This window comes from Squalius cephalus (assembly GCF_949319135.1).
Source record: "Squalius cephalus genome assembly, chromosome: 13".
Lineage (NCBI taxonomy): Eukaryota > Metazoa > Chordata > Actinopteri > Cypriniformes > Leuciscidae > Squalius > Squalius cephalus.
This window is the reverse complement of record NC_137134.1, coordinates 20,014,075-20,030,717: the sequence shown is the minus strand read 5'-3', so window position 1 is coordinate 20,030,717 and position 16,643 is coordinate 20,014,075. Positions and strand designations below refer to the sequence as shown.

The 16,643-nt window shown below is 34.6% G+C and overlaps 1 protein-coding gene across 11 annotated transcripts in view; it reads left to right on the top strand.

Annotated features, from left to right (window-relative positions):
• Positions 1-16,643, top strand: part of gatad2ab (GATA zinc finger domain containing 2Ab) — an 82,390-nt gene that overhangs the window by 39,647 nt on the left and 26,100 nt on the right. For 2 of the 11 annotated variants that reach the window (XM_079890096.1, XM_079890095.1), the window contains exon 1: positions 14,780-14,942. The exons of 4 other annotated variants lie outside the window; for them this stretch is intronic. Coding sequence is in view for 3 of the 7 variants with exons in the window: in XM_079890094.1 (XP_079746220.1) it covers positions 12,924-13,125 (202 nt within the window). In the remaining 4 variants the exon portion in view is untranslated. Of the gene's footprint in view, positions 1-12,840; positions 13,126-14,720; positions 14,943-16,643 lie in introns of those variants that run through there. 5 more of the 11 variants (XM_079890094.1, XM_079890093.1, XM_079890086.1 and 2 more) reach the window with 5 other exon arrangements.

The window sequence follows — 16,643 nt, the reverse complement described above, 5'->3', positions numbered from 1 at the left end:
TAACCCTGGTTGTCGCTCAAATCTGATTGGTTGATTGGAATATTGTTCCAGGATCAACAAAGGTGTTGATCCAGGATCATGTTGTACTTGGTGAAATAATGTTCACCCTATCCCCCCCATGATAGAGCATGGGAACGAGTAATAGTGTCAAATATTCAGCCATTCGCTGGCTAGACGGCCCAGCTGCTCTATTCAGCTGCAGGTGAAGAAGGACCTTAGAGGTCAAGGTCAGGGGGGTTTGTCGTCTCGCTACACCCTGAAACAAATTTGACTGGCAAATAGGGGCACAATTATTACCGCGACATTGGATGTAAATGTTCGTTTCACTGCAGACCTGGCAACCCTAGGGAAGTCTACATATCCTTTCTTTCTCTTACAGTGCTTAAAGTTTGCTTTGCTGAGTCCATAAAGAAGAGTTGTTTTAAAGCAGTGTTAAACAGGGGAACAAAGCTTGGTATGAGCCCCCCTTCATTGGAGACTGGATGCTTTTCTCCACTGGCCTTGCCTGGTGTCTGTCTCTCATTCAGCCTCTGTAAAGCCCAGCAGAATACATGATTGAAGAAACAGTGATCCAGTGGCATGTATTTTAACGCCTTTTTACAACTTTTCAAAAAACATAGATTGCACTTACTATGATAATATCATCAGAAGGCAGAATTATTACTGTAGTATCAAATTGAAAGTAAATTTATTAAATGTCCATTTTTATTACATATTTTTAAACATTAAATATAAAAAGACTGAAAAAAGTTTTGTTTTATTAAAATATTAAACAGATTTTCTGAAAATATTTTAAAAGCACAATAATGATTAAATTAAAATATGTAATAACTAGGGCTGTCAAAAGATTAATCGCGATTAATCGCATCCAAAATAAAAGTTTGTTTTTAATAATATATGTGTGTGTACTGTGTATAATTAAATTTGTATATATAAATACACACACATGCATGTATATATTTAAGAAAAATGTGTTATTTATATATATATATAAAAAAAATATATTTATATATAATATAAACTATATAAATATATATACAGTATATATATGCAAATATTTCTTAAATATATACATGCATGTGTGTGTATTTATATATACAAAATAATTATACACAGTACACACACATATATTATGTAAAAACAAACTTTTATTTTGGATGCGATTAATCGCGATTAATCTTTTGACAGCCCTAGTAATAACATATGATATTTAACATGTTAATATTTTAATAAAATAGGAATACATTATTAGATTTATTTTTATACTGTATATTTTTATTTTGTATTTATATTACATTTTAATAAAGTATAATTTTAGTTTTAGTTTAATGTGCCAGTTCTTTCATTACAGTTTTTAATTATTTGTAATACATTAATAACATAAATATTACAATTGAAAATAAAAAATATTTTAAAATAAAAACCATATTTAGTCATATTCTATTTTAATAAAATATCTATTTTATTTTGATAATAAGGTAGTCATTCTCTATATTTTAAAAAGCTTTATTTTGTTACAATTTATTATAAAATAATCTATAAATGATATAATGGTGAGAAAAGAACTTAAACTAAAATGATACCAAAAATATTTAACTTATTTTATAATGTATTTTATTTTAATTTATTGTGCTTTTAAAATATTGCTTAATAATGTTTTAGTAATATTTCAACTAATTGTAAATATAAAAAATGTCCCTTCACTTCAATAATAAATATGAACATAAAAGTTCTATGTAAATGGTCTAGTGGTTAGTGCATGAGCTCTGACACATTAATCTGTGGCGCTCCTGTGGATGATGCAAGTTCAAGTCTGGCTCACAACATTCCCTGCCATTGCTGCTCCCCATCACTTCCTTTCCTCTCTCCTGACAGTGTGTATCATTAGGCCAAAAGGCCTAAACTAAATGAAAACGAATGCGGGTCATTTCAGCTGCATGATTCCAGGCTCCTCCTCTTCCCTGCAGAATGATGCAACTAACCAGTTAGCAAGCTGTGTTAACCAAGCGAACCCTTTTTTATATCGTTGCACTGGACGTTTGCCAGTGCGAGTGTGTTTAGTGAGCATATGCTTCCTTCCTTCCATACAGGGCCTCCCTTCTGCACCACCTTTATTTCAAACGCCGCTCCTCGTACAAGCCCGATTCATGACTGAGTGATGCAGAATTAGTATGCAGCCAACAGCTTGCCTCAAATAATAGGACCCAGGAGCGGTAGCAGAAGTCCAGGGGGGTTAACCAGCGCTCTGCCCCTCACCCTCCAGTCCTGGACTCAAATCTTAATGGGACATCAGACTAGACTGTCTGAATCGAGGACTAGCCCCCCCTCTCCACAAAATCCCTGCCTGCATCCTAGGCGCTTTCCTTCTCTATGGAGGGGGGGTCCCAGATGGGCGATTCCTGCCCCCATCCGAACGCTGGGTACATTAGAACGTCTCCTGACGGCTTTGGTGCGACTCGTCCTCCCAACCTGTTCCCTACGGTTGCTAGCCTAGCATCAAGCTAGCTGTTTGTTTACAGTAGAATTCAAATAAATCACATCCGCGCCTCTCGTCCAATAAAACACGTCCTGTTTCAGACGCTATGAATATTGTATCTTTGTAAGATGGAGATGAAATAACTTTAAAGCTAGATCTGTTCTTTAATACAATACCATAATATTGTGCAGTTGTTGTTTTTCAGCTGTTTTGGGTTTACCTTTGTGTTATTGTACTTTATTATCTTGATGGTTTTGGTCTGGTTTGAAAGATCTCACTCAAATTCATCAGAAATGCATTGCAAAAATATTGCATTCTATGGACAAAATACATATTGTGTTTGAATTTTTATTTACAGATTTTTTAAAACTATATATGTATGCATGCATGCGTGTGTGTGTGTGTGTGTGTGTGTGTGTGTGTGTGTGTGTGTTTGTATATATATATATATATATATATATATATATATACATATATGTATTCACACACACACACACACATTCGCATCAAGTTTTTGTTAACATAATATGCATATGTGTGTGTGTATGTCCGTGTATATATACATATATAAATATATAATATATATATATATACATATATATAAATTTACACACACACACACATGTATATTATGTAAACAAAACCTTTTCTTAGATGCGATTATTCGCGATTAATCGATTTTACTGCACTAATATATATATATATATATATATATATATATATATATATATATATATATTGAATTATTATATTCAAATAAAATACGATTATGGCAGCCATGTTTGACTTCCATAACTCATGACTTGTACCATGACCAAGCAGACTAGACGTTGCGCACTGATGATTAAGCTGGGTCAGTCGTTGAGCTGTCTGCACCTCAATCCCCAGAGGTGATATTAAGCACCCTAGACTGGAACCAACAAGCACCCCCCACCCCCACAGCCCTGAGGTCAATCCCACTGCCCAGACAGTCCTTCCCCTGACCCCTGTCTGGCTCTAGGCTCGGGGTCAAACATCACGGCTGATAAAGTCTGCTTCCCCGCCCCTTCAACCTGCGTGCTGGTAAACACACTCATGCCGTGGCGTGGCACACACGCAGCGTCATCCCCACACACACGTGACTCTGAGCATCCCGGCATCCGTGTGCTGTCAATCAACTCTCAACCCCCTCCCTTCTCATCCGAGTCTGCGCTCAAGCCACACCTCATTCAGACGGTGTGCAGTCAATGGCTTGACCATTTGCAAAAAGACACCACAAAAATGTTCATGATAGGAAGTGCATTATTGGTATAACATTATAATTCTTCAAATATTGAGTGAAACTGATACTAATTGTCTTCTATTTTCTTGTGTCTCCTCAGGTTTTGTGAGACTGCAAGAGAAACGGACTAAATCTTGATCCCAGGACCATCAAGAGGAGATATTTTTTCATTTTTTTCCCCTTTATTTTTCTATTATTTAATTACTGTACATAACTGTTTTTAGAAAGACTGTCTGTGTTGCTTTTGTCGGATCTCTTTCTTCATCAAGTAAGTATTTTTGGACAATAAAGGTAAGTTCAATATTTGAATAAAGATGTTTGAAATCTACAATACAATGGACAGGTAATGATACTGAGACTTTGACTTACTGATAATTTGAATATTGTACAGACAGATAGATGGATAGATGGATGGATAGATGGATGGATAGACAGACATATTGATAGATAGACAGATAGATAGATAGATAGATAGATAGATAGATAGATAGATAGATAGATAGATAGATAGATAGATAGATAGATAGATAGATAGATAGATAGACAGACAGGTAGATAGATAGATAGATAGATAGATAGATAGACAGACAGACAGACAGACAGACAGACAGACAGACAGATAGACAGATAGATAGATAGATAGATAGATATATAGACAGACAGACAGGTAGATAGATAGATAGATGGATAGATAGATAGATAGATAGATAGATAGATAGACAGACAGGTAGATAGATAGATAGATAGATAGATAGATAGATAGATAGATAGACAGACAGACAGACAGGTAGATAGATAGATAGACAGACAGACAGACAGACAGACAGACAGATAGATAGATAGATAGATAGATAGATAGATAGATAGATAGATAGATAGATAGAAAATGCTATTGCTGTCAACTATTCCATTTTACTAATTTATGCCTATTGCCTTGTATAAAAAATAGAAAATTACTTTAATAAATCTTGAAAAAAACGTCCTTGTTATCTTTGTGATTTTTTTTTTCTTTCTGTGTCTTTTGTATTTTTTTTTTTTTTTTGCCACTTTCCATAAGGAACATTTTGGTGTCTTATGAGTGTTTCAAAGCATTGGATGCAAAACTGAGAGCCAGACAGCATTTGATCACTGGTTTACAGAAATCATTTAACCATGTATTACTGTCTTTGGAAGGCTTTTTTCTTTCAAACACATTCAAATTGACAAATTCACATAATTTCATATTTACATGCAATGCAGGGATTCCACAACTGTTTTGTCAGCTGACCCTCTTTGACCAAATATTTACTTGAAGTACCCCCTGAGATTTTAAGTTAATAAGTTAGGTCAATAATAGAATTAAGTCAATATAAATAATAATAATTTGGTTATTACTGGTGTCGGTTAATGTTCACATGACATACTGGTAAAAAAATCAAATATTTTCTTAGTAAGTGCTTTATTTTGATTGTTTTTATTTTAAAATTATTTTCATTTTACATTCTTATGATTTAATTACTTTAGTAGCTTTTGATTAAACTCACAAACCCCTGTTCCATCTCACAGTCTGGGAAACCCTGACATAATATAATATTTAATGCACTTCATGTTGTTAATAACAAAGAATGGGATATATTTTCTTTGTATTTTCTTTCTTGTATTTTTATATCAATATGGTACAAGATTATCCTATTCAAATCAATGTGATACACAACAAGTTAGGTCAAAAGTAATCTAAAAGTAGTCCGATTACATTACCTTAAATGTGTAATGTAATGGATTAACTACAATTTGTCATGTAATTTGGAATCAGTTACCAATTACAATTTGTAAGTAATCTGCCATCACTGTGTACAAATCCCATATTGTTTGGTGGGGGAAAAAATATTAGGCTTGTTTAATGAACTATTAATTATCCCACAATGAAAAGTAACTCACTTTTAAACACCTTAAAGGCCCGTATGGTGATTTTGGCCTGTCCCACCTCAACGGTCATGATACTTTATACAACTTTATAATTTTGTCATGATCTGTTGAATTACTATTAAAAATCATTAACTAATTTTCTTTCACAAGTGTAATACACGCTCAACCCTGTTACTGCATTATTCTGTTGTGAAATTGTTTTAAAATTGTATCATTTGCCCTTTTATATTTGTATAACTAATAGAAAATTATATATATAAAAAAATCACACAAATCAGGATTATGAACTGTTTAGAAATGTATTTGGTAACAGGGTTGCAAAACCAAACGTCCTATAAATCTAACAGAAAGTAAACCACCTTATATAATATTTACTTTGACCTGACATGAAGTTGAAAATCAGAATTTTCTTAAGGTTAAACACTGCCTTTATTTAACCTCAGGTTAAATAAAAAATAATTTTGTAAAGTGCCTTTTGTCAGCTGTTAGGAGGAACTGAGTCAGAAATGGTGAGTTTCGCTCAGCCAGAAAGTGTTCATTACCAGAGAAGGAATCCAGTTGACTCAAACACACACACATCAGGCTTCTCCGGTGGCAGTCCTGCTTCCTATTGTTTTCCTTTACTGTCAGCTCAAGCGCTGGTCCAGTGCGCTCCAGTGCACCTACTGAAATCTGCCCCTCTTCTCAAAGCGCCTGCGGTCACCCAGCCACACTGACCCGGGATCAGGGCCAAGCCACCCTGGCCATGACTCAGACACCGGGAGGCCAGACTTTGGCCTGAAAGAAAGCGAGAAGGAGAGATTATCCTATTCTGGGCCGGTCCGGCGGAGGGTACGGCGGTATTGACCAGGAGGGGCCACCCATGGAGCATCCATTGAGCCATGAGATGGCCTGATATACATGCTTACTGAGCATGGCAGATTCCCTTACTCTCAACGGGATAAACCCACAGCGAACAAGCCTCTTTCGGAGAGATTAGGGTGGCAGCTCTTGTCCTCTTGTTCACCCCCCCCTCCTCGACCATCCTCTGCCCAGAGACAGGGCTCAAAATCTCCGGTGAAACAGTTCTTGGTGGTCTGCCAAGACATTCATTGTCTTTGCCATAAGAGGTGAGGAGTGAGTTTAGCCGTGAAGTCCAGCTACCTCAGGCTGTTGCGTCATATTACATTTAGGGTTCTTCTAACAAGAAAATACACAGTTTAGTCACCTCTACAAAATATGCATGTAAAAACCAAAGCATAACAATATGTATTGTTATGGTGTATTTAATTACAGAATGTCCCTTTACCTTTTAAAAAATAGTTGGAAATGTCTTTTGAAAATTCCCATTTGTTCTGTCACTATGATTTCAGAAGTCAAAATAATTGTCAGTGATTTATCTAACAAAATGTTTCCAGTATGATTTTTGAATTCACTGGATGTTTGTGTTTATTTAAATTATTATTTTTTTTCAATAAAAATACTGCATTTATATAGTTTTGGTTCTTGGTTTAATAATAATAATACATATTATTTTTATGTTTAATTACTTTGTATTTATTTTATGTTAACCATTATAAAATGTTTATTGTTGATTGTTGAAATATTTAATGTTGATGACTCTTATTATAACAAGCCTTTACAAGATGAAAAGACAAACAAAATGTGTCAAACAATATGTTTTGAAAATCTGTTTTACATTTTTTGTTGTGACTTGCTGTTTCTTTCATCTTTGTGGTGGTTTAATAAATAAATAAATAATGATTATTTCTCTGAACAAACGGATCTGAAAAAATATTTATGTATTAAGAAAACAATTATTTATGTACAAAAGTGTTTGTAATGCAGTCTGTGTTTGATGATGATGATGAATGAGCTAGTGTTGGCAATCATATTTAAAATAAATAGGGAGATGAAAGAGTGAATGTCGATTTTGAGGTGAATTATCAATTACATTTAACATTAGTCAAATTATAACATATATACTACATATTAGTATATGTAACATAAATCAGGACAAGTGATAAAATATAAACAAATGCAGAAAATAACTAAAGGGGGGAAAAAAAACAGTTTCACAAACATCAAATAATAAATCCATTATTTAAATTTAAATAATTGTTAAGATTGAAGATTATCTTGAATATGATAGATTCTGTGCACGTCTTAAATTTGTACATTACATGAAAAGCCAAACACACACATCACATTAACAAAAAAACTTCCACAATAGCTACATTTCCTAATACATTTTTAATAGATAAATAGTGTTGCGTTTTCAGTTTGAATTACCATGTGAGAAATGCTTCGGTTGTTCTTAGCCTACATAAATAGGCTAAATAAAAAGAAACTCGTGACCTTAAACACATTTCCTCCCAAGCAGATAGCATTATTGAAATTTCAGAAGTAAGATGCCCTTTGACTTGCCTGAAATAGACTTGAGAATGAACGAGGGTCAACAGCGGGAGTGTGTGTGTGTGTGTGTGTGTGTGTGTGTGTGTGTGTGTGTGTGTGTGTGTCTGCGTGCGGGACGGGGGAGGTTAGGCTCCTCTGTGAACTTGAAGAGCAGTTTGTCATGCTAACCATGCTGGAGCTATTGAATTCACACACAGGGAGCAGAACTTTCACAGGACCTCGTCTTTTTTTATGCAAAACCAGTGAGACCCCGCACCCCCTGGGTTCATATATGTGTCTGTATGGCCGTCCGCTCAATGCACTTGGGGGGGCTCCCATATTTCTCTGAGAAACTTGACCACGTAGTTAATAGACTAATCCATGTGGAGAGGTATTAACTCGTTTTATTATTTACAAGTGGAATAATGTAGCACCATTGCTGATTAAAGTAGAAATACATTTAATAAGCAATAAGGCCTACAAGAGGCCGCGTTACATTGTGCGATTAGTAACGGTTACAGCGAGCACGGTATTTAGGCTATTCAGCAGGCCCTGAGTGCCTTAATTGCTTTAAAAGATTAATATAATAATAAAAAAAAAATCATAATACAAATATTAGGTAGGCTACACATTTAAAAAAACTTCATTTTATTAACAAATTAAATGGAATTATGCCGCTACAAAATAGTTCTGCACGATGATGTGGCAAAGTGTTTCACGTCAAATCTGTATATTGACCAATCAGATCTCAGGACCGGAAAGCCTTTCAATTATAACGCTTTATTAATTAAATACGATTGTTTAATTTATTTCAACCTGCAGTTGAACTTGAAAATATCTGATATTTTGACATTTAAATAGCATTATTAAATTTTCGTTTCAGGGAACATTTTTATTATCAGCAGACAGGCCTCTGTCGATTTTTAAATAAACACCTGCTCTCGTTTTTGCTTTTATTCTGTTCACCTAACCAGTTTATTTGTGAATATCTTCTGTCTGTTTCTTGTTAATACACCAAATGGCTTGTTTGAATCAAACAGCCATGCATGTTTCGCAGTCTATAATCTTCAGATTGTAGAGAAAGGGTCACTCACAATTATGTGCAATTTATTTTTTTAAATCATATGGGGGGAGTCTAGAATGCAGACTTGCACTTGGAACAATAGTACGGCGAGCGCATCTGATTGGCTGAAAGGAAACTCGGGTTGCGCGCTTCTTCTAATGGAAGAACCAATCACGGTTCAGTAATGCTCTGACCCTGAACGCTTTTACTGCACCGCCCGCTGATAAGCAGCAACACGCTCTTTCATATAAAACCAACAAGACTGTAGAAACGTGGGAAAGGCAAAAACAGGGGTAGATGCAGGTTAGCGACTAAGTGTGTAAAAATAGAGATTTTTTTTCCCCCTCTGAAAATGCCATTTGTCTTGTGCGTGTAAATACTTTTTTTAAAAAGTTTTTCCTTGGGTTTTTACAAGCCTTTCCATAATGTCGTGTGAGGCATTTTAATGTGGCGGTAATTTATGGAAGGTTCTAGTAAGTGGATGCTTGTGAAGCTGCCAAAAAGGCCATATAATGGGACGTCGCTCGCATATAGCCTAACTAACACACACACACACACAGTGCCGCATTTGTTTTTACCTGAAGGAAGCCGTAGATGTGTTTTTAGGACCGTTTTCCTTTTTGTACTGGCCGAAGATGATCGCGAGTCGACTGATATTCTGTTTTGTCTTCTTCAAGCCTTGTGTAAATTATTCATGCGTTATTTAAATACATGCAAATGAGATTTCACCCATCCCTGGTACCCTAGTGTGTAGAAACAACCGTGAGTTTGGCGAGAAAAGCTGCCCGGAAGTTCAGGAAAAACAGTTTCTCATCTCTAACAATCACTCAGTTTATTAATTAACAGGCAAATAATTCAAGATAAACATTACGGTTCAACACACACAATATCTAAGGACGTTTGGGAACCAAATGGTTTTTATTTAGAATTTAAGGTATTATTGTATATTGCATTTACAATTATTAATAAGTATATTTATATGTATTGGTATTGTTTTCTTAATTCATTTGTTAGTTTGTGTTGAAAACCTTATGTAAACCTTACTGATTTTATAACTTACTTTAGCCCTAAAAAAAACTTCAAGCATGATGAATAATAATAATAATAATAAAACATTATTAAATAAACACACCATAGGAATTTATGTTGCAATGTGTTGTTAAAGGGCACATATATTGTACTGCCAAGGTCAAGTTCAGGCCAGAATCTCATCAGGGTTTTTGTCAATACATTGAATTGCTATATAATAACGCCACCTAGTGGTAGAGGCCCAAACTGACTCTAATCTGACGTGTCCTTTTTAGCCTGGAGAACTATTAGGGTAATTAACTCTATGATGTTCTAAGGTCAAAGATTTGGTTCAAAATTAGACGAGAAGTATTTATCAGACTCTTTTAATACGCATCTCAACATAATTCATATATTTGCTAATCATTGTAGGGATACCCTAGCCTTTGCTGCCACCTAGTGGTGTGGAATGGGTGTTTAAGCACGTCATCATTTAAAGAATTATTTAAAAACCCGAATAAAATCTTTAAAATGAAATGCAATTAGCGATTCTATAAATAATTAAACTGGGAATCGTAGTAACTGGACGTATGTTGCTTGTTTCCAATGGTATTTCATATTAAATATTTTATCTAGCTATAGCCTATTTTCTAAAATTATTAGTAATAATAATTATTAACAGAATTATTGTATTATTTTATGCATATTAAAATAATATAAAGCGTTATTCTAAAAATAAACATATTTATTGTTTAGTAATTGATTTGTTTTACTATTTTTTTTATTTTTATTTTTTATCCTTGTTGTTAAACTTTTAGGCTCTTATTAATGTCACTTGAAGATGTAACACACGCCTTTAATAACCCCCATCATGTAAAAACACAAACTTAATTTAGGATAATAACTGATGAAGTTAGTTTAAAATTAATACTGCCCTCTAATTCTTGGTTAATGATTTTTGAACTTGCTTCTCTTGTGTTTCTTAAGAAATTATATATATATATATATATATATATACACACACATCCCCAATTATGTCTTAGAATTGAGATATGGTTGTAAAGTAAACCATAGTAAAGTGCTCGAAATTGCATCACTAGTTAAATAGGTTGTTCATCATGAGCTGTCATACCTCAAAACAACCAGTAGATGTCACTGGATATCCAAACAATCTATGGGTGGATTCTGTGGCCTGTTGCACAAAGCTGGTTTCAGTTTCTACCCAGGTAAGTTCAAGATAAGTTTGAGCAAACTCTGGGTTTTCGGGCCCATTTAGGCTACCCATGAAGACAGAAACAGTCCACACAGACCCAGCCTCAAACCCCATCTCTGCAATAATAATTAATAAAGGCTGGTTTCTAAAGTACTTCTTCCTGCCTCTATGTAGTAATGATCATGGGTAGCCGAAATGGGTTCCATTCAGACCTGAACATTAAGTATTTTACTGTTATGTGTCAACAAGACATTTTCACCTGGCTATACCCAATGTTTAGATCTGTTGTGGTATTTATGCAAATTAGCACATACGCAATTAGATTATGCTCTGTTTGTACATGTTAACAAACAATTTCAAAAAACCTGTAATACATTTTTTGTTTGTCTTGATGTAAGTAATCAACTCAGTAATTTTCATGGTGATATCTAAAGGTTAAAGTTTTTACTCTATTCACGTGAGAAGAAGAACGAATAGGCGTATGAATGTGGGTCTTTTTCGAAACTTTCCCCTAATGGGATTCTTCGTGGATTTTTCTTCCTTACTCAGGACATATTGAGGATACAAAATCAGTTGAGTTTGCTTCTGTTGCAATTTGTTCAAGGTTGACCCCCATTTTGGCTTAAAATGACTGGACTATACAGGGGGAGAGGCTTTATATCATCAGAGACATGTCACTTTACTCACAGCGGACTGGTCCAATTTTGTTAATGCGATCCAATGTTTATACCAAGCGTTGTGAGCCCGTTAAACCTGATCTAAACCAGGTTGGATTGGGTTTGTCAACTCTAAACTCACTCTGAAACCATTTGTTCAACTAGCTTCATGCAACAGGCCTCAGATCTGAATTCTTTTAGCAATATTGGCCCGGGTTCACAGACAGGGCTGAGATTAAGCCAGGATTAGGCCTTAGTTCAATTAGGACATTAAGTAGCTTTTATTAACTTGCCTTATAACTGGTGTGCATCTTGAGACAAAACAATGACAGACATATTTTAATATATATCAGAGCAAGTTGCTTTCAGTGCAGCTCAAACGTGCATTTTAGTCTGAGACTAGTTTAAGCCGTGTCTATGAAACCAGGGATAATATAATCTCATATAGCCAACAGTAGGCTATGCGATCATTTTACTTCATGATAAAACTTGTAGACATTGAAAATGTGAAACTAGAAAAATCATTTTGGGATGAAAAAAAGATAAATATCCTACGATTTAGTGTAAGCTAAGTCCAAACCACAGCTGACAACTTGTAAAACCTCTTCTAAACCTTTTTAAATGCTTTAAATATTTATACATTTTACGTTTTTTATAATCTAAGTAACTATATGTTGTACTGCTCAAAATAAAAATAAAGTTTGGTTTGGAAAACAATGCGACTTCACTCTATTTCCGTTTGCCGGTGTTCTACTTCCGGTCCGTCTCATTAAAAAAAACAAAAAACAAATATTTTTATATACGCATACAGCGAACTTGAGTTTAAAATGAGCTCCGGTTCGACATGTGCTGTATCTGGTTGTTACAACAACTCGAAAAAGCTCAAGGGTTTTCAAGAAAATATATGTATTGAACACCAAAAAACCAGGGATGAATGTCCGTGTCCTGCGCCGTATGCATTACACTGTATGCCGACGAAAGAGGAGAGGAAACAGGCTTGGCTCGCGGCTCTAAAATTAAAAAATCCTCCGAAGAGAGTTTATGTGTGTTCGTTTCATTTCGTCGATAAGAAGCCCACGGAGCTGCACCCGGACCCTGAGCTATACCTGGGTCACACTCGACTTCTTCAACAAGGCAAGCGGAAACTAATTCAGGAAGCTAACGGACTTGGTATGTTTACGGAATTTGAAAATTTGATTTACATGTTTATAAGACATAAAACCATGATGTATAAGACTGTTACGGTATTACTTTTTTCTGTTATGGTATTACTATATTAGTTTGAGTCTGCTTTTCGTTGACGGCGTTATAACGTGGTTTCTGTTACTTTTCTCAGCGCTTGTGGTTTGGATAGACAAAATACAGTCGTTTGTGATTACAGGACGAGTTTTTATTTATTTATCATTATTATTTTATTTATATTTGTGCAGAGGATTTTAATTTGCACGCCAGTTACTAATATTTTACATTTAATAGATTAAAAGATTAAATATATTTTGTGAGCCGTAGAGCGCCCCCTGTTGGAATACAACTGTTTTTTCATTCGGTTTGGATCGAGATAATAATAGTTGACAAGTTATTAGATGAAGTCTGGTCAAATTGGCCAAATTATGTCGGAGTGTTCTAGAATCGCGTTTAAGATTCAATAGCAAATATCTAAATCAATGTACATTACTTTAAAACTTTTGCCACATCTGAACTTGTCATGAAGCAATTTGATTTAGGCCTACCTGAGGAAAATTTGTGTCTTGACATTTTAAAAATAAGGCTGTTCTTCATAAGGACCAACATATATTCTAATGGCACCACTTTACAATAAGGCTCATTAGTTAACATTAGTTAATGTATTAACTAGCATCAATTAACCATGAGCACTCCATTTGTTACTGTATTTGCTACAGCTGTTCAATGTTAGTTCACAGTGCGTTAACTCATGTTAACAGTATTTTAATAAAGTATTAGTAAATGTTGAAATTAACATTAACAAAGATTAATACATGCTGTATAAGTGCAGTTCATTATTAGTTCATTCATGGTAACTAATGTAGTTACTAATTAACCTTATTGTAAAGTGTTACCATTCTGATGAATGTAATTTAAAGTGTTTTTTAGCCTTTATTTAATCAGTTAAGTTACTTCAAATCAAAATTATTATTTACATTCACGTCATAGCAAGAGGAAATTATGGTACAATTGATATTTAGGAGGTATTTCTATTTTATAAATGTAATGGTTTTAATTGAAATATTTCAACATTTATTTATGTTGTCAGTCCTTCGTAATATTAAGGTGATTTCTTTTATTGAAACAACATGATCTAGATTATTATATTTTAACAGTTCCCATTTTGCTTTGCATTTTTATAGTCGTGAACTATTTTTTTTGTAGCAAAAAAATAAACATTTGGTTTGTTGTCACCATTTCACTGATAAATAGGCTATCCAAAAATGTGACTGACATCATTGCCTTTACAAAAAAAAAAAATAGTAAAGTCAAGTCATCTTCATTTATATAGCGCTTTTAACAATGTATATTGTTTCAAAGCGGTTTTACAGTAACAAACGGATAATTTAAGGTAACAGAGATTGTTTTGGCTTTATAGCGGTTCTTGAATAAAGATATTTTCCAGCTAAAGTAATAAGGAGTCAGCAGAATACAACAGTAGCCATTTAATCTGAAACTATGGTTACCTGAGTAAACACTTGTAATGGTGACTATGGTGTTTGGATGCTCTTCCTCATATAAATCTCCTCTTCATATGGGCCAGTGGGCCAGTGCGCCAGTGCGCATGCGCGCTGCGGTGTCTCGGGTCCATGTGTAGGCAGCAGCAGCGAGGATCTTTATTTGGCGACCGGAGCGGCAGCGGGCAGGGCAGATAGACAGTGAGGGGATCCCCGGGATAGTTTTACACCAAAATACTAGGGTAAATAACAACAACCAGACGCGTGGAGGTCCCCCAGAAGACCAATAAGCGTTTCATCTTCTCAGTAAGTTCTTCTAAAGAGAGATTGAGTGATACTTGAGGCTTTCAGGGTGTTTTGACTTCACATTAGCTTTGCTAGCAACTGGACTGTTGAGTTAAACAGGGGATTTACCAACTTAACCATCCATTTCATCAAATAAATTTGACAGATTCCATCTAACTATATCGATACCGATACAGTGCGATATAATAATCAACTTTAGAGAAGAAACTGCTCAATTGTTTTCTGTTTGGGGGATATAAACTATTCATTTAGCTCGCCTGCTAATTGGACTTGATGAGTAAGTCAGCATTAGCTGATGTTAGCCGGGTTAGCTAACTAGTTTTGCTTCCTCAGCACTAAACTCACCGAGGTCTTATTTATTCAAGAATTGGTTTGTTGCCACTGAGCAAACTCCTTTTTAAACACAAGTTAAGAAATGTTGGATTTAGTCATTGGATTATCTGAGAGAAATTGATGTTTATGACCATTGTATTGGATTTGATTAAATATAGGGAACTGGGTAGTCAAATTAATTAACCCATTTAATCCCATATTCTTCCAGATAAAGTGGACATGTGCATTTTAGTCTTTGAACACCCCAGTGAAACACTTTTTATAATTTTCAAAGTTATGAAAGTGTGTGTGTAATTCCTGCTCACAATTGAAACCAGTGGGAAACTACAGGGTTAAAATGGCTCTGTTGGTCAATAAGACCCAAGAAAGTTGAAAGCAATAAAGCAATTTTACTTTCACTTTGTCTTGGTAAATTTAACAGTACAGTACAGGTCATCAAAATGAGTCTCTGGGTTTCCCACTGGTCACAAATGACTGTTTTCATTGTGTATTGTGATTATGATTTAAACGAGACAGATCTCTCGTAATAATATTTTAATAATTGACCCTTTAAATATATATACCAAATGTGGTGGTATCTGTATTATGCCATGTTTTACATACTTCTGGACCTTTGACACAGACATAATTCTTCAGAGAGGGCAAACTGGCCATTTGATATTTACACCAGCCATGTAAAAGTGTTCATGTGAAACCAATACGCTCTGAACTTTCATTTACAGTGTCCATTGCTCTTAGATGTTTCAATGGGTCTGAATGGGTTAAAGATTAAGAGTTGGTCTGCTTATTGTATTCCCATCATAGTACCGTTTAAAAAAATGTCGTCTGCCTGGTTTACGCTGTTAGATTTGTGACTAATAACATGTAAGTCGTTAGTTCAGAGGTTGAGACCGAGGTCAAGGTTCAGAGTTTCACTAGTTTAGGCTAGTTGTCCTACCATTGATGTTTCATGTAGCGCATTTAAATATGATGTTTTAGACAATATTTACTCACTACCATTCAAAAAGGTTTAGGTCAGTAAAGAAATTGATACTTTTATTCTGCAAGGATGCATTAAATCGATCAAAAGTGACATTAAAGTCACTGATAATGTCATAAAAGAGTTCCATTTCAAATAAATGCTGTTGTTTTGAACTTTCTAATCCACAAAGAATCATGAAAAAAGGTATCACCGTTTCCTCGGAAATATTAATCAATATGTTTTCAACATTGGTAATGATAAGAAATGTTTCTTGATCAGCAAATTAGCATATTAGGATGATTTCTGAAGGATCATGTGACACTGAAGACTGGAGTAAAGATGTTGAAAATTCAGCTTTTGATCACAAGAATATATTTCATTTTTAAATATATAAAAATTATTTTGGT